The following is a 21894-nucleotide window of genomic DNA, read 5'->3' as shown; positions in this document are numbered from 1 at the left end:
CCAGTGCTTCAGCAATCAGTCTCAAGCAGCAAGTGAAGTTGCAGGAGTCAGTATACACTGTACAGTAAGGAAGATGATCTGAACAAACAGCATAAGCATGTTCTCTATATTTTATCATCATGTCTACAGCTCTCCACGTTCAGCCTTACAAGACATTCTCAATTTTAAAAAAACATGATCTTCATTTGTTTTTAAGATCAGCAGGTCATGTGTATTTGTTATTTGCATTACATGTCTTTTCCAAAGGCTGTAGCTAAAAGGAAGGCTTGTTCAATGCTCTCAGTGTAACAAAATAAAGTGCTAAAACAACTCACCGTTGTTGACAGAGATCAAATGAATGGAGAAAAGCGTTTCTCTTGCCCCCAAAGGCTCCCCTTAGTTCATGCCATGTCAGTTACATACACTGAGCTCAGAAAGATATTTTCCCTTTCCTAAGTCAGATCCTTTCCAGATGTGAGCAGCAAAACTAGAGCGAAAATAGGCAATCGTCTCCCAAAGAGAATTTCCTGTCCTTTGCAGTGAAATCGGAGAGGAATTTTCCAAACTTACCATATGGGAAAATGTGAGCAGAGATAAGGGGGGAAGCAGCTGTAGTCTGAACATAAAGACTTGGGCAAGGAACAACCTCCAGTCTCTTGTCAGCACACTTTGCAAGACCAGCAAGAGATGCCAAAAAGAGAAGCAATTTAAAGAACTGATGGAAGGGAAGCAGAGGCTGTACATGCTTAACAGTTCACTGCATGGTATTTACATTGTCAGTGCAAAAAATTTATTTATTTAAGGAGCATGCCAAATTCTGGATCTCCCACCCACCCAGCTGTTGGGAAGAATTTGTTAATTTCATCCAGCCCCATCTTTTCCTCTCTAGCTCTCCTTGGTTTTCACCCCATCAGCAGATCTTCAGGGACCAGCAAAAGCCTGCAAAATCCCAGAAACCTCAGGATAGAGTTCCAGAATCTGAGACAAACCAAAAATCCTTCCTTCTATCCCAGTCCATCTTCCTCCCCTCCACTCCCCCCACCCCAGCATTTCACTCACCTCCTCCCCCTACCCCCAACAATCTGTTTTGGGCAGGATCATTGCATTTCCTGTTCATTCTCCACTTTGCAGGAGGGAGATGAGCTGTTCTTTATCACATATTAGCTCTGACTGCACTAGCATTTCCAGGCAATGTGATGGGTTTTTGACACCAGGAGTGGGTTATTCCAGAAAGAGGTGGCATACTGTAAAGAAAACAATCTGTTGCACGGATGGCCTGCTGTGGCCTGTACTGTACCTGTAAGAAATCTGCAGGCAAGCTCTCCCTGTTCAGAAAAAGACCTCCCTGGTCCTTGCTGTGCTCAAAAAAAACCCCAAAAAACAAAAAAAAACAAAACAAAAAGACACTTCCCTTCAGACTCCAGCTGAACACTTAGTTAACACCCATCCAGTTGTTTTGTCCCCCGCTTCTTCCAGGCTTATATAATCAACTGGAACTGATCCAACCCAGACCATGAGCAGGTTCCCAAAAGTCAGTGTGGGAAGTGTGTGTTTTTATTAAAAAAAAAAAAAAAAAAATTGGCTGCTATGTTTTAAAATGATTCAGAGATCTAGGATTTATTCTGCACTTCCCACCCTCCTCTGCCATAGTCCCCACTGTGTGACACCGCCCCCCAGACCACACACAACAAAAGCAACACAAAGCAGCAATCTGTTTTCAGGGAGCAGAAGACAATTATGGAGGGGTCTGGTGCTGTTTCGCTCAGAGTAACATGTGCCTCTGAAAATCAGATGAAGAGAGGCCCATGGCAGCCAAGCTCATTAATCATTTTAGAAAAAAGACGTTAAGTGAGAGGGGACAGGACTTGCTCCCTCTTGGGAATGGTATTTTTCCCGAGGTTTGTGCTTTGTTTTAAATTAATGATTCAAAATACTCCTAAACTGTTTCTTTCTGCACTTGTTTATCCTCTTCTAGCACACCGCATCTGGACTCTTTCCTATCTGCTCATCCCCAGGTCCCTTTGCATTTCCATTATGAGAAGCTGCTAGACAAACCCCTCCCAAACCAGCCTTTTAATCATGCCAAGTCTGAGTTTGCTACAGTGACTATTAATTCAAACTGAAGGGCATGACTCCAGTATACTTATGTAACCCTTAGTAAGTGATAATAGCCATCAGTTAGATCAGATCCTCTATGCAGACATATAAAGGAAGCTGTGCCTGCCCCCAATGAGCTCACAATCTAAGTCTAAGGAATACATGCAGAAAATACTGCCAGCCAAACTCATTTAGTGTAATGCCTCACTTCTAAGAGTGCCATACCCAGTTGATAACATTGCAAGTTAACACCTGCAAGAAGGAATATTTTTAGCCTGAAAAGCTTAAGTACCAAAATTTAAATTGTGATACAATCCCTTCTCCAGGTCACTGGGATCGGCAGAAATAGGTCCTTAAGCAGTCTGGTTTTGACAGGACATCTAGCTATTTAAAGTGACAGTTGCTGTACTCCATATATTTACAGAACCCGAAAGTGTTTCTACAATGTGCCTAGCACATGAGAGATGCATGGTGAGATCTCCACCTCTGCACTGGCCTCTTAATGCCAGGCTAAAAGGGCGTGAGCAGCGAAAAGGGGCCCTAAAGGTCCCTGTTCCAGCCAGAGGAGGGCTCTCTTGGCACAGGTGCTGTTAAGGACCCTCCTGGAAGCTCTGGCAGAGTGGACATTGGGCCAAGCTGCAGCACATAGTACTGTAAAGAACCCAGACTGCCAATGCTATGGTGCATAGGGCCACCCTAGGAGGCTGCCATCATTTAGGCAGGCCCTGAGTGCTGTGTAATTTAGGCCAGGGCTTCTCCAATCCCCAGAGCAAGAAGGCACAAAGGTGGCTTTAAAGCCATCACAGCCCTACTCCCCCTGGCCTGTTACCTGTTAGAGGCTCAGCACATAATCTCACTGGTTGTAAACTCTTTAGGAGAAGGGTAATATAAATGTACATTGACATGATGAGTAAGTGACAAACATCAGGAAAGAGATGGTTGGGGTGAGGACAACAAAGTGTACGAGCAATGGGATAACCTGGCAGCTCATTTCAGATGTGAACATTCTGATCGTTCAGTTACAAGTGATTATATATCATGGGATTATTGACTCATTTGTGGGCAGCATGGAAGGAGCGAGTGAGAGGGATTAGTTAGATTAAGTTTAGTTTTAATAGAGTCTAAAACGTTGCAAACAGTTGCTTACCTTTGCTTTCTCTTATCCTTTGCGTCCGTCCTTGTCAATCTGGGCTTGTTACAGAAACATTGATACTCCTGAAGAGATGCCAAGACAAAACCTTTTATAAAAAGCATTTTTCAGGTAAATTGCCATATATACTCTCTTAAAGATGGAAAACTTTGGTATCTGATGTAATTCAGTACTGAGGCAGGTATTCAAATCCAAGATATAAACTATACAGCCTAATCCTAAACCCACTATCCTCTTTCCACTGATTTTAGTGACTTTAGTTCAGACCCCTAATTTTCTTGGAGGACATACATTTTTTTCATGTTTCCTAACAATAACTGTGTAAGGCTTTTAACTGACCATATACAGTTGATACAAAGTGGATTTTGTACTTTTCTCTATTATGTATCACATCCTGATTAATTTGATGTAGCATTGATAATATTTCTGTACCTATAACTACCACCTCCTGGTTTGTGATGACCCCACTTTAAGGGCTATATTTGGTCATCTGTTTTTAAGCAGAGCTACCTGTTGAAGTTGGTGGGAAATTCTGCTTAAAAAATATACAGCACAATATGGCCCATGGTGTCACTTCTGCAAGTGGTGCGCCTGGTTTTTGTTTTTAGTACTGTAAGAACTGGTTCCATACCACACTGAGTTGCTCCTCACCATTTGTCCTCCATATGTGGTTTGCGTCCTCAGATATTGATTTTTCATAATTAAAGAGTTTTTTTCCGCTGCCTTTTATCTGCCAGTCTAGTCGTGGGCATTATTAGCCTCCATTTATTGAGAGCTGACATTCTCTCATCTGATTTATATGGTGCCAAGCTGAAAGTCCCTGCTCCAGGAAGTTTACAGTCTAAAACAATCAACTACAAAGTGGGCATGTGGGAAGAGGATGGTCGCACACAGCCTCATGCTTGCGTTGAGTGTTTATTTGTCACCAAGAACTTTTCCTCCCAGCAGTCTGCAATATGCCTTACACCAGTGGCTCTCTGCCTTTCCAGACTGCTATATCCCTTTCAGGAGTCTCATTTATCTTTCACCTCACTTAAAAACGACTTGCTTATAAAATCAGACATAAAAACACAGAAGTGTCATGGCACACTATTGCTGAAAAATTGCTGACTCTCTCATTTTGACCATACAATTATAAAATAAATCAACTGGAATACAAATATTGTACCTACATTTCAGTGTATAGTATATAGTGCAGTATAAACAAGTCATCTGTATGAAATTTTAGTTTGTACCGACTTTGCTAATGCTTTTTATGTAGCCTATTCTAAAACTAAGCAAATCTCTAGATAAGTTGATGTACCCCTTGGAAGACCTCTGCACACCCCCATGGGGTATGCGTACCCCTGGTTGAGAACCACTGCCTTACATGGCCCAACAGAGTGGATGGTTGGCTCCAACACACACACACACGCCATAAATCTTCCTTCCTCCTCCTCCTCCTGACTAAGCCTCTTCATCCATACTCCCCACCAGTAACCTGACCTTCCTTCACAACTCACCAAACTTATATAAAATGAGCACGTACTCCCATTAGTATAACAAAAAATGATCTATCCATCCATCCAATCCTGTCCCCACCTCAAAATGTCCTAGGCAGCTACAGAAGTCTGCCCAAGGACCTGCATGCCGTACTTCCCATGTGGCCATGTTAATCATAGGGCCAGCCCTATCTGACAACTTATAAAACTGTAGAAATTTGAAGCCTAAAACTGTTCCCCTAGATATCCTAGACCTGTTGTTCATGCACACTCATTCAGCTATGGAGAGTGCTCTAGCAAATGTGCCTGATTTGGGCAAGGCATTCTCAAAAGTCTGTGATCCTGCACTGCATGTATGGCCTATATTTTCGAAGGTGATTAGTGATTTAAGTGCCCAAATTGAGACACCTTAAAATGGTCTAATTTTCAGAAAGTGCTGAACTCCTACACTCTGAAAATCATTTCCCCTTTAAGTGTCTCAAGTTGGGCACCCAAAATCACTAATCACTTTTGAGCAGTTAGGCCTGTGGTTTTAGGAGGATCTATCAAAACTCCATGGGGCTTAGCTTTGTTTTCAAATCAGGCAAAACAGCTAGGTTCAAATCCAAAATTCCAGGAGAGAGAGAAAACAAAACAAAACAAAATCAGGGGCTCTGAACCAAAAGTGAAATAGTAACAAATTCCTGTAAGCCAAATCTGCTGAGTTAGACAGCTCTGCTCATCAGCTCAGCCTTGGAGACATGGATTTGATTTTCTATATGTACTGAAACGTGTTTTGCACATTTTTAATACAAAAATCATATATAAAAATTACATGGACTTTGCAAACAGATATAAAGATGAAAATATTAGGTCTGCCAACTCTGACAGATTTTCTTTACCAATGTTAAATGATCAACAACTTAATTTCAGTTGATAAAAATGACATATTTCAAAAAGAAAAAGATTATTCATTGAAGCCCACAAACAAAGGGGGAACTTTATAAGGTTTAATTGCTGAAGCTGAAATTTCTGGTCATATGAGCTGGGAACCTGAAACTACTAAGTCTACTGCCTGAAGGAGAAGTGTTGGGTTTTTTTAAGGTCTTTAATACCAAAAGTTATTTTCACATTTCCAGTGCAATACTTCACTGGCGGCAAGGGAGAATCAGAGAAATGGGGGAAAGGAATCAGGCTAACACAAAAAGATGATAAGGTACTTGAAACAGCAGCTTGCCAGACTTCCACCATTCATCCAGTTTGGAGTACTCTGTCAATGTACAGATGCACACATTCTGGAGATCAGGAAAACAGATGATCAAAAGGTATGGAGATCTTAGTTATGAGATGGTGAAGAGCTTAAGCCTATGTTGTTTGGAGAAGACAAGGTTATGGAGGCAAACGGGGAATCTTCTTGCATGTATAGGTTCTTAAAGAGGTGACAAAGGCTTCGGTAATGATCTATTTACTTTATGCAACTTCTGAGAAACACATGGACAGTCTGGAAATGAAAGACACATGCAAACTAGGTTTATGTTACATCAAAGGAGGACTTTCCCCCCATTCCCCATCACCAGTGTATGAAGCAAGTGATTCTTGGGCACAAGCAGAGTTTAAATTGCCACCAAATTTGAGGTCATGAAGGAATTTCATGCTACCACACATAAGCAAGGAACTTACTGGTTTTCACATCTCACTAACACTTGAACAGATTCTTCTCTATTAGGATAAGATGGGAGTAAACATCCCATGTGATCCAATTGCTGTGGCTATAAAAGGGAAGAACATTGCACAATGCGGGAATCCTGATGGTGTTTGCCTGTTTCTAATACAGTACACAAACACTGTTGTGAGAGTTAAGGTTTCTCCATACATAACACACCTAGCACAAAACCAAGAAAACCAAGTTAAAAAGTTTTACGATGGTTGAGATATCATCAGCAGATGGACCCATGACTGTCAAATGTGTAAAAAGACCTATGAACCTGCTGACTGGATATATTTTTGATCTATAAACTTTCTGTGCTTGAAATTAGTAGCATTGAGCAGTTATTTGTTTGCATAAAGCAGATCTATCCAAACCCCATTGGACAATGGCAGTGTTTTCTGAAGGGAAGTCGCTCATTTGGATTTGCCAAGAAATTCTTAACTTGCTCCAAAGGGTAAGAACCAGTCAGATCACAATCTTCAAAAAGAGAAGGTAAAGAAGAAACCACTGCTTCTGGCGATCGCTGCTGGACTCTTGCCATATGCTGCCACAATGACTGACAAAAAGGCCAAGGGGCAGGCAGACAGCAAAGTCTGAGATACAGCAGCTACAACCAAGTGACCTCTAGCCAGTCAGCAACTCTGTTGACATTTAATAGCTGAGCTAACAAACCCACCAGCTAATCTTTTCAACCACATATCAGCCTCATGAAGCTGAATGAAAACCACCCTGAATATCAGCCTCTTTGGTTTTGTATTCTTTTCCTTTCCCATTTTTTACTAGTAGAGGGATACCTCTATCTTAACATGCTTGTACTTGGACTTTGGGGTTTTTTTTGTTTGTTTTTAACTCCAGAAGATGGCTGGTAGTGGGCACGTGGATAGAATCCACAGAATTTGAAAACATGTCCATAGAATATTTCCTCAAACACCAAAAACTGCCCCAGGTTAGCATTGCTAACTAAAAGATCACACATATTTCAGGGTTTTGGGGTCATATGCTTAAATCCTGAAACTTATTTTCATCTATATTTTTGTAACTCTGTTTTAGAGGAGATGGGAAAGATTGTTGCCTAATCATCTGTAATTTGGCCAGGGAATGCCACACTGGACATCAGAAAATTTCAACCTGGGAGTGATTTAACCCTTCCTGTTATGACAAATATATCGGTTGGCACTGAAATTGACAATGTCCTATTATTTTGGGGCTGATAGCTAAGACTGTCTTCCAAATTATTAGGTAAAGCTTTTTAAGAATTTTAGGTTTATTTGGTATGATTTAATCAATCGGATACTTAGATTAATTCAAAGATTTGATGTTAATCCATTTTATTTTAATTTCATAGAATCATAGAATATCAGAGTTGGAAGAGACCTCAGGAGGCATCTAGTCCAACTCCCTGCTCAAAGCAGGACCAACCCCAACTAAATCATCCTAGCCAGGGTTTTGATTTGTTTATATGTATTTTATGCTTTTTTGCTTGTTTAGTTTAGCCAACAAATATATAAAATCAGAACGTTACGTGAGATATTCTTCCCCAGACACTGGGTTCTCCACAATGAATCCTCCAGTAGATAACAGGCTACTCTGTCACCCACCCACTTGGTGGTGATCCATAGAAAAACTGGCCCCAACAGTCCTCACAGTATGCACCATGAAAATTGATTTGTATAATAAAATCTCACAAAAAAAAGCCACACAGAATAGGAAAAGCATATTTAATTTTCTATTAAACATTTGACCAGAATACATTATTTTTCCACCGAATAAAAAGGAATAAGAATTTTTACAGTATTAGGTAAAAACTTAAAAGAATTATCAGCTCTAGGAACATTTTATCAATAAGTATTTAAACAAAGCAGATGTTATCTGATTTTCCTCTCAATCTTATTTCAAGGTGATGAGGCGTTACAATTAATGCTGTGAATCTCAAAGCAAATTTTGGTCTGACCACTAATTTTGAATGTTTTTATTTACTTCTAGAGGTTTTTTGTTTTTGTTTTTTTTAATTTCCAAAGCAGTAGTATGGAAAATATTTTAAAAGCAGATTCCTAGGAGTTTAAAAAGAGAGTTATGCATCTGTAGAGATCCCTCTCATAAAATAATTTTAATTAAAGAACCAATTCGTTAGATTTAAGTTCAATGACAGCAAACTGACCTCTCATTAAAAATACATAAGGCTTTTTAAAATAATTTAGACTGGTTACCACCAAATTTTATTTATATAATTCCTTGCATTATGCTGTTTACAACCATGAATGCCTCAGTGTAGTCTGAAGTCACAATTACTACATTCACCTTGCACTACACAGATATATGGAGTTCAGCAAGACAGTACTTAAATCTCTATTAACGCTCTGTTAAGTTTAGAAAAGATGGATTCGATTACCCAAATTTAGAAAAACATGTACTACTGTTACTTTCAATGTCTAGTTCCACTCTGGATTTTGACAAATATATATAGTCTTGTACGTGAAGTGCAGTCAAATGAATTCAAAGTTTAGCTTTGCCTGGCTGAAGCTGTAGGCTCTGAAGCTTCATAGCCATGCCCATGTTCCCAGAAACCTTCAATTTACCTTGAAAGAAAGCCTGCAAAGATGAAATGAAGAATGTTATTTTGTCCTTTGGTTTTGATGCTTCTAATCCTTTCAGGTGACAATGTCCTGTCTTTATTGCACCACTTTATCCAAGGTTTATACTTAATATTTGGAGGCTTTTAAATAGTATGGCAATACAGAATATAAGACGACTTTGTAGCATGGGCTATAATTTCTTTATAGACTAAAACACATCACCTCTGCGGCACTTACATGTAGACTCAGTTAAAGAATCAAGGAAAGAAAAAAAAATTGTAGAGAAGCAGGCATGTAACAATTCCCCATGTCAAAATGCTGCATTATAGACTGCTTTACATTTTTTACCTTTTAAATACTGAATCCAAAGTGTGATGATAATGGAAACTGCCAACCCCAACTGTCTGTGAAGAATGAACAGAATATCTAAAACATGTGCCTTTGAGAATTAGGACCCAGTCCTGCAGAGATTTATGTGAGCAGTCCCAATAAAGTCAATGAGATGATTCACATATGTAAAATTAAGCATATATGTAAATCTTTTCAGGATCAGGGCCTGATGGAACTTCCTGAAGTTTATATATATAGTGCTACGTAATTATGATATCTAAGCAGTTAAGTATATTAAATGTCAGAAGTCTCTTTTACTACATAAGGAAGGACTTGGGCTCCACAAAAGCATGTCAGAACTCCTAAAATTTCAGTGACAGACCATAAAACCGAGTTAATGGTTACTTCAGACAAATCACTTTTGCTTTCCAATATTTCTGTGTGTATTTGGAAAAATGAGGACCTCAATACTTGATTTAAATATCTTACCAAGTTTGGCAAAAAAGTTTTGGGGTTGTTTTTTGTTATATTCTCAGCTTTGCATAAAAGAATACAGTGCAAAGAGAGAAGTTAATTTTCATAAATTTCATTAAGCCACCATCATATATATATTGGAGGGGGCTGGTGATGAGGAAAGCCAGACATTCCCAAATTGAATGGGATGGCTAAGTACTACTATTTTTCATTTCAGACTGCATCCTTTCTGCATGTCATGAAGCCTCCTCATAAGTGATTCATAGGGTCAGGGCCGGCTCTAGCCATTTCGCCGCCCCAAGCACGGCGGCACGCCGCGGGGGGCGCTCTGCTGCTCACCGGTCCCGCGGCTCCGGTGGACCTCCCGCAGGCGTGCCTGCGGATGCGCCACCGGAACCACGGGACCAGTGGACCCTCCGCAGGGACACCTGCGGGAGATCCACCAGAGCCACCTGCCGCCCTCCTGGCAACTGGCAGAGCGCCCCCCGTGGCATGCCGCCCCAAGCACACACTTGGCGCGCTGGAGCCTGGAGCCGGCCCTGCATAGGCTACGCACTAGAGTTCAGAGTGGAACATGCTTATCAGCTGAAAAGCCTTCCCAGATTGAGCATTACTGGCACTACTGTCCCCAAACAACATTAACTTCTCTGAAGTAACACAACACAGTAACGTATGATCGTGATAAAGGCAGTTTAAGGTTATGTGGTGCCAGATCAGATAAAACAGATTTTGAAAGATTTTTTTTTCTCCTCACCCCCATATTGTATCAGTACAGGACAGTTAAGGTTGTTTGGATTTCTGCACTTTCACATATTTGGATATTTAAGTTTAAGATTAAATCTGAATTTCTGGGTTTGCAACATTTGTTATTTGGGATAAGAAGAAAATCCCTATCATGTATTTTACCCTAAATTAGTGGTGGGTAAATTCAACCTTAACTTCATTTTATCACACTGTTAGTCTGGGAATTTCTTTGAGTAATTTTAATACTAAAATTCAAGGGAATTCCCAGACAAAAAGTGTTATATATGAACTGCAAGCAAGAATCCCAAAGGGAATGTTACCCTGAGATATTTCTGATGATTTGAAAATATAAAGTATCAACTTATAATTAAAAATAATTCAAACTTTTAGGCCAGATTCACCAGTATGTTCCGATGGCTTTATGCCACTCTGAAGCAGAGCAAATCAGCAAGAGCATACTGGCCAATTCAAATGGGTTTTTTTTGGTTTGGTTTTTTTTACAGCTGCTTTGCATCACCAGAGCAGCACAAAACAGCCACAGCATATACCTCTGCTTCCTTCTCTCTCTTCTTGCCCAAATTCTCCCTGCTGCTTGTGTCTGCATCTATTTCCCTGTAGAGAACACCAGTTTCTCCCTCCTTTGTGCACTCCACAATCCCCTGCGTACAGATACTAATTTCCCCCTCGTCTTCTCCTGCAACCTTCAGACCTCAAATTTCCTCTCCTGGCCTATCTGGTGAGTACATCCAGTATAATGTGTAGCTTTTCAAAACAAATTTTTAGGATTAATGGTCGTTTTTGCCTTTATTTAAAAAATGAAAGCTTATCTGTCACAGAGGCTGGTTAACAAAAATCAGAGACACTCAAGAATTGCCCTCTTTCTCAATGGCCATCCTCTCCCATGGTTTTCAATGGGACACAGCATTAGCTGCCACCCTCAGTCAAACTGACCACTGCCGCCACTTGTTTCCAATAAGTGAAGTCCCCTATACTATCAGAAGACAGAGAGGAATACTATGGGAAACAATCCCTTATAAAAATGACCATCTGAGAACAGCCAATGTCTTCCATCCCATTGAAAATAATGGGAGATGACAGCCATTTTGAAAGAGACCAGTTCTGTGTAAAATTCTATGCAGAACAACAAAATTCCTCATCGACATGCTAAAGGAGAAACTTCCACTTATGAAGAACCGGGGGAAATGACCATTAATCCTAAAATTGTCTTCAAAAATAGCCTGCACATAAGATTTCAGTGAGTTTTTAAGTATCAAAAAAGTGTAAAACATCTGTGTTATTCCATTATTAAGATTATTCAGGACAAAGATAAGGTCCAACATCAGGTGCTAAATTACTCAAAGGACTCATTTTAAAGTAATAAAATTTGCTTGCAAAGTCTCACAAAATTGTAGTCTGTATTCAAAGAAAGTAAATGCTGTGATTTTGGTGAGGATATGCTGTATTCTTCCTACACAACAAACTGGTTGAATCTCTGGTTTAAGTGCAAAAATGCTCAATTCACACTTAACTCTGGAACTGTGAGTGGCACTTTCACAATTTTCTAAATGTCCCAGTAGTGCAGTTACAAAACAGGAGGAATTTAATAAACAGTTTCAAGAACGAGAGTAACATTTTTAGAAGCAATATATGACTCAAGCACCAACAGAATCTTAGAATTGTGGCACAGTAACTGCCTTGTTTTAGACTGTTCAGTACTTGGGTGTTCTGTGACTAGTGTACTTTCTGCTATTCATTTCTTAAGCATGCAGCCTTGTTATAATAAGGTTGAATAATGAAGCAATTCCAACCAGGAAATTTATTCATTGCACTTACTGATTGCCAGGTAAACATTCTGCCAAGTATGCTGAAAGTACATTAGTGTAAAAACCTATATTTGCTATCCTTTAGATCTAACAGGTGTTCAAAAAATACTCTTGCATAAAAAAGTATTGATCACTTAGCCAAAAGAATCCAGAAAAAAATAAAGGTGTTGCTTCATAGCCTATGTAAAAATAAAAACAATTATAGATATTCAGCTTTTCCTTTAATCTTCATTTTACTTACTGTCTGTGGATTTATTTTGCCAGTCATTAAAGCTAACAAGTCAGAATCAGCCATTGTAATTGTACAGTCAGCTTTCTTATCTGCAACACATAACAGAGACAGAGTTTGACTGTTTAGCTTCAAGTTGAGAGAGACAGAGCACTCTTAGGCTCCTGCGAACGTAGAGTAGTGGAATGATATTAAAAAGTCATGGTCTATAGGGTCACATGCTGCTTATTAACAGAGCTCAGCAGAAGTTGGAAGGAAGGGATAAAATATGAGCAAGCCTCATTAGTAGGTCTAGCAGCATAAGTACTGCATAATCACTAACAAATATTTGTTGAGTAAGTGTCAGAGGGAACTTGATTGAGAAACCCTATTACATAAGGATCAGCAGGGGTCCCAGACAGGGCTTTACAATATAGCCTATATAGTCAGGCAGTACTTAAATCTAAGTATTAATGCATTTGCTACAAAAATAAGTCCATTAATAATAAAGGGCACTGGGATTAGATGGGCTGGAGTACAGCAATAAGATTTAAAAATTTTCTCTAGACTGCTAGTACAAATCAGACCCAGGTCACTGGTAACTGGAAGTTGCTAATATCTGAGGACTGCTTGAGGCCTGTAAAGTGAGTCTGTGACCACAATCCAGTTCCAAAGGAGTACAGTCCACAGCAATAATCCATCACAATTGTTAATCTCAACTGAGATGAGGGAGAGATCCTCAGCCACACTTTAGCCCCTCTGTGCTGGGGAAAGGATCAGACATAAATGGCCTCCGGAAGCCCTGGCTGGTTGGGATTTCCTTATTGCTGGCACTGCAGAAAAACAACTATAAAATGGTCTCATGGGGATCTCTTCACATGCCCAACTACAGGGGGTGTGCAAAATGTGGGAGGGAAACATTGTATGTGTGACAGTGATCCTAGAGGCCACCACAGCCCCCAGAGCAGCCTAGGATCAGGAGGGGCCAAGGGGCTCTTAAAGCCTCCCCTTCTCCTGGTTTGTGAGTTTTGTGTTTATACTTCTGAGGGTATTTCTACATTGGAATCAAAGACCTGCAGCTGGCTCAGGTCAGTTGACTTGGACTCACAAGGCTGTGGGGCTATAAAATTGCAGTATAGACGTTTGGGCTCTGGATGGAGCCAGACTTTGAAATTCTGCAAGGGAGGAGGGTCCAGAGCCCACACTCTAGCTAGAATATCAACATAGCAATTTTACAGCCATGCAGTCCAAGCCCGAGTCAGCTGACCCGAGCTGCGGCAGTGCCACAGGTCTTTTATCACAATGTAGGTGTACCTTTAGAAATGCAGCACAGAACTTCACCTTCAAGGGGCATAACATTATCTACTCTATATAGAGTCCCCCCAGAACCAGCTTGATGGTCATTTGTAGGGAAGGGAAATGTCTCTTCCTGTTCTGCTCTTGGAACTATATAGGGGATTTTAATATTTGTGAAAGGTGCTGAAAACAAAGTAGTATTATTTCTTTTAGGTTTGGGAAACGTATTTAATTCTCCATTCACTGAGAAACCGATCCTTATGTGATTAGTTAAAAGTTAACGCCAGGAGTTAGATTCATATTTTTTCATCCTTTTGATTTGTATTGCAAACTTAATTTCTAAGTAGAAATAAAAACTTTAACTTGGATTAGAGGTTTATTTTCTCCTGAGACACTTCCTGGAGATGTATCACTATACAAACTCCAAGTTGAGGCATTTCCTGCCCAGAGCTTTTCAAGAGGAGGCGTGTGTGTTCTGTTTTCCTTTGTACATTTCTTAACAAAAAGCTCAAAGCCACAGCTGCTGAGTTAGTACAACCCCAGGAGATTTCAAGATCTCCTTAACATTTTCAACTGGTTTATGGTTATCATCTATTTCATCTGTAACTGTAACCACAATGAGTTTTCACTGGCTTTCTTGACTAGATTTTAATTATGACAAAAGATAGACCAGTATCTATATATAGCATTGTTCTTTAATGCATTCATAACAGAAAGAATAATGACTGAAAACATCTTCTCCTTAAACTAACAATACCTTACTTAAATTCTGCTAACTCAGTTGCAGGTTTACGTTCAAGGACAAAATTACAAAAGACATGAACCATCCAATTCTCTGAAGTACATTCAGTGAACAAGTCTGAAGTATTTTTATTCCACAGCAGTGGAGAGGAGAACGTCAAATACTTCCACTCTTTCTGTAATAGCATTACATATAATTTCCCCCACCAAGTTTTGTACCCTTACCATGCAGCCAATGTTGATTTATCTTGTAATCAGTGGGTACAACAATTCTGGACATGGGCCAGACAATTTGCAGCTGCAATTAAACCTGCCCCCCCAAATTTCAAGAACAAACTTCTATCTGTCCTTTCAGGCATTTCTAGGATCTCCATTGGTGTAGTAGCCACTCAATTCTGTTTATTCTGGCATTGGTCCTTCCAAGAGTCATGTATGTTATAATCTCCTCAAAGACTGCTTATCTAACTGGAAAGTCTTAAAGTGTCATAAGAAACATGATGACAGAAGGAAAAGAAGAAGAAGAGGAACAGCACTTAATCGTAGCCATAACCAAACAATGAGGATTAAAATTTAACTTCATTTGTCAATGATAAGGTGGGGATTTTAAAAATAACGTAGTTCTTGTTTAACTAAAGAAGTTCATATTTTGTACATAATCTTCAAGGACCCGATATTTCCCTTTCGTTCTGATAACATGGGTTATACCAGAAGACATACTGTAGAGATAACAGCACTGACCTGAATTAATACCTACAGAGCCTTTACCATTTTTCACATCTACTATCCAGGTTGCTTCTTTACCATCAGGACCATCTTTTACTTTGAAGGCAAAGATACCACCAATTTTCTTGACAAAATGTTCTCCTTCCTGTAACAATTATGCATAAGTTACATTTGATAGACAAGTGAATCACTTCATTCCGTCGGCTTTGGCGCAATTAAAATAATTTGTTTTAATAGATGTTTACACCAAGTAGCAATAGATGAATCTTTCAACCTGTTATTAAAGATCTATTCAATTCATTCCGATAAGCTTAATTTAACACACACAAACCTGAATTTATGTATTATAGATATTGTACATAAATACATACTCTTTGGAAGTTGAATATCTGTTAATTTTGAGACCAATGGTAATATATAATTGCTTTTAATTAATGTAATCATTCCCCATTTTTTGGAGTTACCACCTCCCAATATACTGATAAAAGTCTACTAAACCCAAAAAGAACAAATAATTCCGAGGTCTCAAATAACTGCCATTTACAAATATGAGTTTAAAAGCAAAGATCAAATATATTATAAAAACAGGTAAATATTAATACTTGCTTGAAAATGACAGACTTGCCCTATTATAATTTTTGCTTTAAGCTTGGAAAAAGGCCATGTTACCGTGGAAGAAAATCGAAAGAGGGCCTTAAAACTCTGGTCAAGCTAGTAGCCTGAAGTATTGGCTGAGCATGTTTCTGTTTTTTCATGGCTGAATTGAAAGTCCCCGAAATGGAACAATGACTTTCTGTGTATAAGGGGCATGAGGAGGAAAAGTCCCCAAACAAGATAATTTGCAATAGCCATGCTTAAGAAATATATAACCGTAACAGTACTGTTAGAAAAGTCAAACCCCAAAAGAACCAGACTGTGAACAACAACAACCAGAAAGGCTGGATATGGGAATATGATTATTCTTTTTGCTTTTGACCTGTATTGATTTTGCAATGTATTCCAAATAAGGTAATTAAGACAAAAGGATGGGTAATTTGTTTGTGGTTTTAAGCTTTAAAAGCTTGTGTGTTCCTTGAATCGGGGGGGCAGCTCTGATAGCTGTCACCCCCTGCAGCATGCTTGTATTCAATAAAGGAAGCCTCAGGCTTGTTCTGATCCAAAACACAACTCATGGTCTTTTTCCACAACATTACCATTCTTTCATTATAGCAAGCAGCAAATACCACATAAAAGCTGAAAATTAACAGTAACTAGGTAAGCACAATACACAAAGATCGACAACAGAAAAGGAGGAAAATTAAAGACTAAATAAAGTAACATGTAAATGCAACAGGTCAGCAAAGTTTGAATGAGAAATACAAAGAAATTGAACAAGTGGATAAGGAGAACAAAGTGAGATATATCGAAAACATAAGAGACTTTAATTAAACAAAAGTGATCAATACGACCCTTAAAGACAAAAATGGACAATATCTCAATAATCTAAAAGACAAGAATGAGTTATGGCAAAAATATATCAAGGAACTATGATGACAGGCCTGAAAAATCTCAACCAGAGATCAGTCAGGGAAGCCCACCAATAACTGATGAAGAAATCATGGCAGGAATAAAAATGCTTCTGAATGGAAAAGCACTAGGATGTGATGAAATACCAGCTGAATTGTTAAAAAACAGAGGATGAAGGCTTGAAAGCCCTGGCATAGGTAATGAAGAGTATGAATGATTTTACAATTTTACTGTGTATCAAAATCCCAATAAAGAAGACCACTATGGATTTTAAAGACTATAAAACAATCAGACTAGTATCACATGCCTCTAACACACTTTTGTGAGTTGTTCAAGACCAAATACAAGGAAAGATAAAGAAGAAAGTGAACAACAATATGGAATCAAACATGAATAGGGCACCATAAACAGCATTACGAACGTGAAGCTCATCTTAGAAAGATCAATAGAAATGGGGAAACAGCATACTTGTATTTCATTGACTTCGAAAAAGCCTTTGAGGGAACCACTACAAATTTCTCAATATAGTAAGATCTGTAGGGACTGATGGGTACAAACTCCCAGTAATGAATGGCATTAGAAGGCAGTTATATTGGGAGATGAAAATGGAAAAACATGGCAAGTATTTGATTAAATTAATTGAAGAAATAGAAGGTTTTAACATGAATGGAAAATAGGTGAATAACATTCGCTATGCAGATGACAGTATTGTTGGCTGATTCAGAAGACAGTCTGAAGAAGTTAGTGAAGATTGTATATAAATATGGACAAAGAATATGGTCCAGAGTTGAATATGGACAAGACAAAAATTATGGGCGTATCAAGGATCCTAGAAAAACATGCAAGATTCCAGTGAACAGCACAACTATACAGCAACTGAGAAATTATTGCTACTTAGGAAGCATCATTACAGAAGATGGAAGATTGGATACTGAAGTCAGCACCAGAACAGCTAGAGCAAAAGACATTCTGGAAGAATAAACATCTGATGAGAAGGGACATGAATCTGAAGATTAAATTCCAAATCATAAAAACTTGTATTTGGTCTGTGTTAAATCACAATTGTGAAAAACAAAAATTCTTAATAACAAAATTCAATCCTTCAAATTATGGTGTTACAGAAGAATTCAGAAAATATCATATAAAACCACATAACTAACAAGTACTGGAAATGATTGGCACTCAGCGCAAAAGTTAGATTTTCTGACAAAAAAGTTTTTATTTCAGGCCACATTTTAAGTGGTTGAGAGTGTGATATATGTTTATAGGCACTGGAAGGAAAAGTTGATGACTGAAAAACGTGAGGCAGAAAAAGAAGAATTTAGACGGATGATGTGGTATCTTGGGTGGATCAAAAAGATGATTCATCCACAAAGATAAGCAGAGGACCATACAGAATGGGGTACCAAAAGTTGCAAACCTCCAGTAATGGAGAGGCCATATTAGAAGAACCCAGTGAACTACTAGGACTTGCCAGCAACTTGGAGCAAATGGTTAAAATAAAATTAAAAAATCAAAATAAATAATTGGAGATATACCAATCTCCTAGAACTAGAAGGGACCTTGAAAGGTCATCGAGTCCAGCCCTCTGCCTTCACTAGCAGGACCAATTTTTGCCCTAGATCCCTAAATTGCCCCCTCAAGGATTGAACTCACAACCCTCGGTTTAGCAGGCCAATGCTCAAACCACTGAGCTATCCCTCCCCTCTTTGTTTTAAGAACAAAGAACTTGATAATCAGAGTAATTAAAGTGTTTTTGTAAATCACTTCACCTTCTGTGTACCGGTGTAGCGAATTCACAAATCATATCAGTTTCAAATTTTATATTACTAATGAAGAGAACTGGGCAACTTATACGCTTAAAGTTAAGCATATGTTCAAGTGCTTTAATAGACTAGGCCAATGTGCTCTTCATCTTGCAGGATCGAGCCTATAATGAGTAGCTCCTCTCCCAGCAACCTGTCAGAGGTGAAGGGTGGATGGGTTGAAATTTTGCTGGCATAGTAGCAGCCTCTCTCAGCCCCAAAATCCTCTGTAGAAGTGGCAGAAGTTCCCCACACTCACTCTACCCAAATTAGTAGTGGGGAACCTTCCCACCCTGCATACAGAGCCCTTTATCAGTGTGGTTATTGTCAGTTTGGGGTAAGCGCATCTGCATTCCCTCTCTGTGGTCCACTCCAGGAATACTGCCCAGTGAGGTCTCAGATCTCTAGCCATCACCTGTCTCTGAGCAGGAACCCTTGTCCCATTCCCTTCCGCATGGGGGTTTTAAGGCTGCCTAGCCCCGTATCACATTGTAATATCCCCAGAAAGCCATCTGTCTAAAGGTCAGCACCGGGCTGCGCTTTCTCTCTGGTAAAAACCCTGTCATTGTTTTCAGTGACCACACAGATCTTTCTCAATAGAAAATAGGACCAAAAAAGCATTAAAAAAAAAAAAAAACAATAAGAGTTCTTACAGGAATGCTAAAACCTTACCAGAATTCACCCATCAGTCTGATGGGGCCCTAATAAGAAAGTCTTTCCAACCTTTCCACAAGGGTTGGTGCCCCCTTGGACAGAAGGTCCTGTCCATTTACTGGATCAGTAAGAAGGATCTGTATCACTTCAGCTTTTTATACCAAAAGAGTCCCCGGAAAACCCAGTTTGAATGAGTATATGCAAACACCCCAGAAGGTGGTGCTTTGGAGTTGTTTACATATCCCAGGTTATTACCTCCCACAGTTTTTAGTTCCAGGAAGAACTGTGATAACCCACCCTCAAAGAGCAGAACACAATCACCCATAATTCATCCATAAATTTAGTATGATGGCCCCCAAAAATACTGCATAGGATTGCAATATCTGTCACACTTACCACCTACACAGTGCTTCCCGCTCCAAAGTGTGGCGTGGCAAATCACTCAGACACCCACCTGATTGTCAACAGCAACAATCAATTTTCTCCCTCAATACACATAGTGATCCTCTTAGTAGACTTAAGGAGGGGTCACATCTTTCATTTTGAAAACATGCATGGATTCTGCAAAAGTTGATGCACCTTACATTGAACAGATCTCACTCTGGACAAGTACATTTTTCAAGTCTTTGCATGCAGTGAGACACATGAGGTGTGAATTAAAGCTAGATGATCAACCTTATCTCTGAAGCCAAAGCATAATAAATAAAAAATTAAGTCTCCCATTATAAAGTCTTTAAAAAAGAAATAAAGGGATTTACCTCTTCAAGTTTCTTTTCAATCTCTTTGAAGATAAGATGGGCCTTAAATCCATCAACAGTTGCCCCGGTGGGAATAGCCTGGATGCGCTGGCTGCTGAAATTAAAGGAAACCCACTCATTTAAATCACTTAGGCCGTCTGTCACTGCAAAGTAAACTCAAGTTATCTACATTCAAGTTAGCCTGGCTCAAATGAGAGAAGCCAGACTACAAAGTAACACTCAAACTGCACAGAGTGATTAGTTAGCAGCTCATGAGTTATGCAAACTCAAGCTGTAGCCTATACCCAGACAGGCCAGCCAACTAGAGTTAAAAGCACCATCACACTCAAGTTAATGGTGTCTGGGGAGGGGGGGAAATGCAATTCAAGCTATAATGAAAGTTAACTCCGCAGTAAACACAAGACCTTAGAATCATGTGAAGAACCTAACAAATAACCCTCTATTACGTACAAATCCATGTCATCTAGAGCTACATATAAAGGCACCAAGTTCTGCTCCTACGTACCTGGATGTTTACCCAGAGTAACTTTTAATTACGGCAGCCACTGAACACAGTACATCTAGCTCTGATGACTTAAACCAAGATTGCACCAGTATGAAATAAAATTTATAAAGATCTTTATGACCATGAAATGCAATAGCTTTCCCTTTGTTACCCAGTGTTAACATATCACACTACAATTGCATAACTAAATGATGTGAACAGAGGAACTTAACTTTTTTTAATGCCAACATCTTATATATGTTTAGTGCGATTCTTCTAGTAGAGGTCTTTTACAGGCAAAGCCTTTTGGAAAAACAACTTTAATAATAGAAGACAGCAATTGATAGCTGGCTAGATTTTAATTTCTGTACTTTGAAAGTTATCTTCAGGAAAAGAGAAAAAAAAAAAAATCTCACAAGCAGTTCCCCAAACCAAATTTTTGTAAGATCATAATTATGTCAAAGAAAAGTCAAATAAATGGGTCATAGTAATAATTTTTAATTGCAGTTATTTAGGAGGAACACAATCAGCTGAGTATGCAAAACCTTTCCTCACACACAAAGGAGAGCATTATTGTCAGTAACTCAGGATATGCTAGCAATGTAGAGATAATGCAAAGACTGTCCTTGCTCCAAAGAGCTTACGATTTAGAAAGACCAAAAAAAAGGGGGGGGGGGGCGCGCTCAAGAAAGTAAATAATTGTGGCAGATAAGGCCATTTCCTGCAATACTCATGAAAAAAACTAACTGAATTAAGTTTAAGTATCTTTGGAATCCATTATATTAAATGCAAAGGTTATGTATTGTCGTCGGCCAGGATTGTATGTAACCTCTTTAGAGGCGAGAGATGATGTGAAACATGGAAAGGGTTATGAACTTCAAAGGGCTATACTGAAAGCGGGCCAGACAAAAATGGACCTTTGGGACAAACAGTCAAACAGTTTGCCTAGAAAATCTCTATACCAGGGGTCGGCAACCTTTCAGAAGTGGTGTGCTGAGTCTTCATTTATTCACTCTAATTTAAGGTTTCCATGATCCAACACCAAATCACTAATCCGGTTGAGACAGATAGCTGCAGGAAAAATAGCTGAACATAAGACATTGAAAGCAAGAGTTGTGCATTCAGGAACTTGCATTTTTCCTGACTGCTTGCGTGAACAAACATACTACGAAACGTCTATTAATTAGGGTAAGTCTGGAGAACTGTATTGCGGGGTAGGCACTATGGCAAACGCGTGCCGAAGGCGGCACAACAGCTCGAACATTTCAGCTGAACTCACAGTGCCTGGGTTCCTGGGCTACCGTGTCGAGAGGAGGCCTCCTGCATTTTAAATTTAATTTAAAAAAGAGAAGCTTCTTTAAACATTTTTTTAAAACTTACT

At 39.2% G+C, this 21894-nt stretch overlaps 2 protein-coding genes across 6 annotated transcripts in view; both read right to left on the bottom strand.

Annotated features, from left to right (window-relative positions):
* PODN (podocan) overlaps positions 1-3282 on the bottom strand; it is a 39343-nt gene extending 36061 nt beyond the window's left edge. The window contains exons 1-2 of one of the 4 annotated variants that reach the window (XM_032768448.2): positions 3224-3282; positions 1039-1223 (exon numbers count right to left, since the gene is read on the bottom strand). In XM_032768448.2, coding sequence (XP_032624339.1) covers positions 1039-1096 — 58 coding nt within the window. In that variant the 5' untranslated portion in view covers positions 1097-1223; positions 3224-3282. Of the gene's footprint in view, positions 1-314; positions 497-549; positions 663-1038; positions 1224-1276; positions 1368-3223 lie in introns of those variants that run through there. The other 3 variants (XM_032768449.2, XM_032768451.2, XM_032768450.2) reach the window with 3 other exon arrangements.
* A 4816-nt stretch (positions 3283-8098) lies between these two features.
* The window catches only part of SCP2 (sterol carrier protein 2), a 52577-nt gene continuing 38781 nt past the window's right edge, over positions 8099-21894 (bottom strand). The window contains exons 13-16 of one of the 2 annotated variants that reach the window (XM_032768409.2): positions 20030-20123; positions 15322-15451; positions 12580-12659; positions 8099-8983 (exon numbers count right to left, since the gene is read on the bottom strand). In XM_032768409.2, the coding sequence (XP_032624300.1) occupies positions 8888-8983; positions 12580-12659; positions 15322-15451; positions 20030-20123 (400 nt within the window). In that variant the 3' untranslated portion in view covers positions 8099-8887. The remainder of the gene's footprint in view (positions 8984-12579; positions 12660-15321; positions 15452-20029; positions 20124-21894) is intronic. The other variant, XM_032768410.2, reaches the window with a different exon arrangement.

Source organism: Chelonoidis abingdonii, chromosome 7 (assembly GCF_003597395.2).
Source record: "Chelonoidis abingdonii isolate Lonesome George chromosome 7, CheloAbing_2.0, whole genome shotgun sequence".
Classification (NCBI taxonomy): Eukaryota; Metazoa; Chordata; order Testudines; family Testudinidae; genus Chelonoidis; species Chelonoidis abingdonii.
This window is presented reverse-complemented; position numbering and strand designations above follow the sequence as displayed.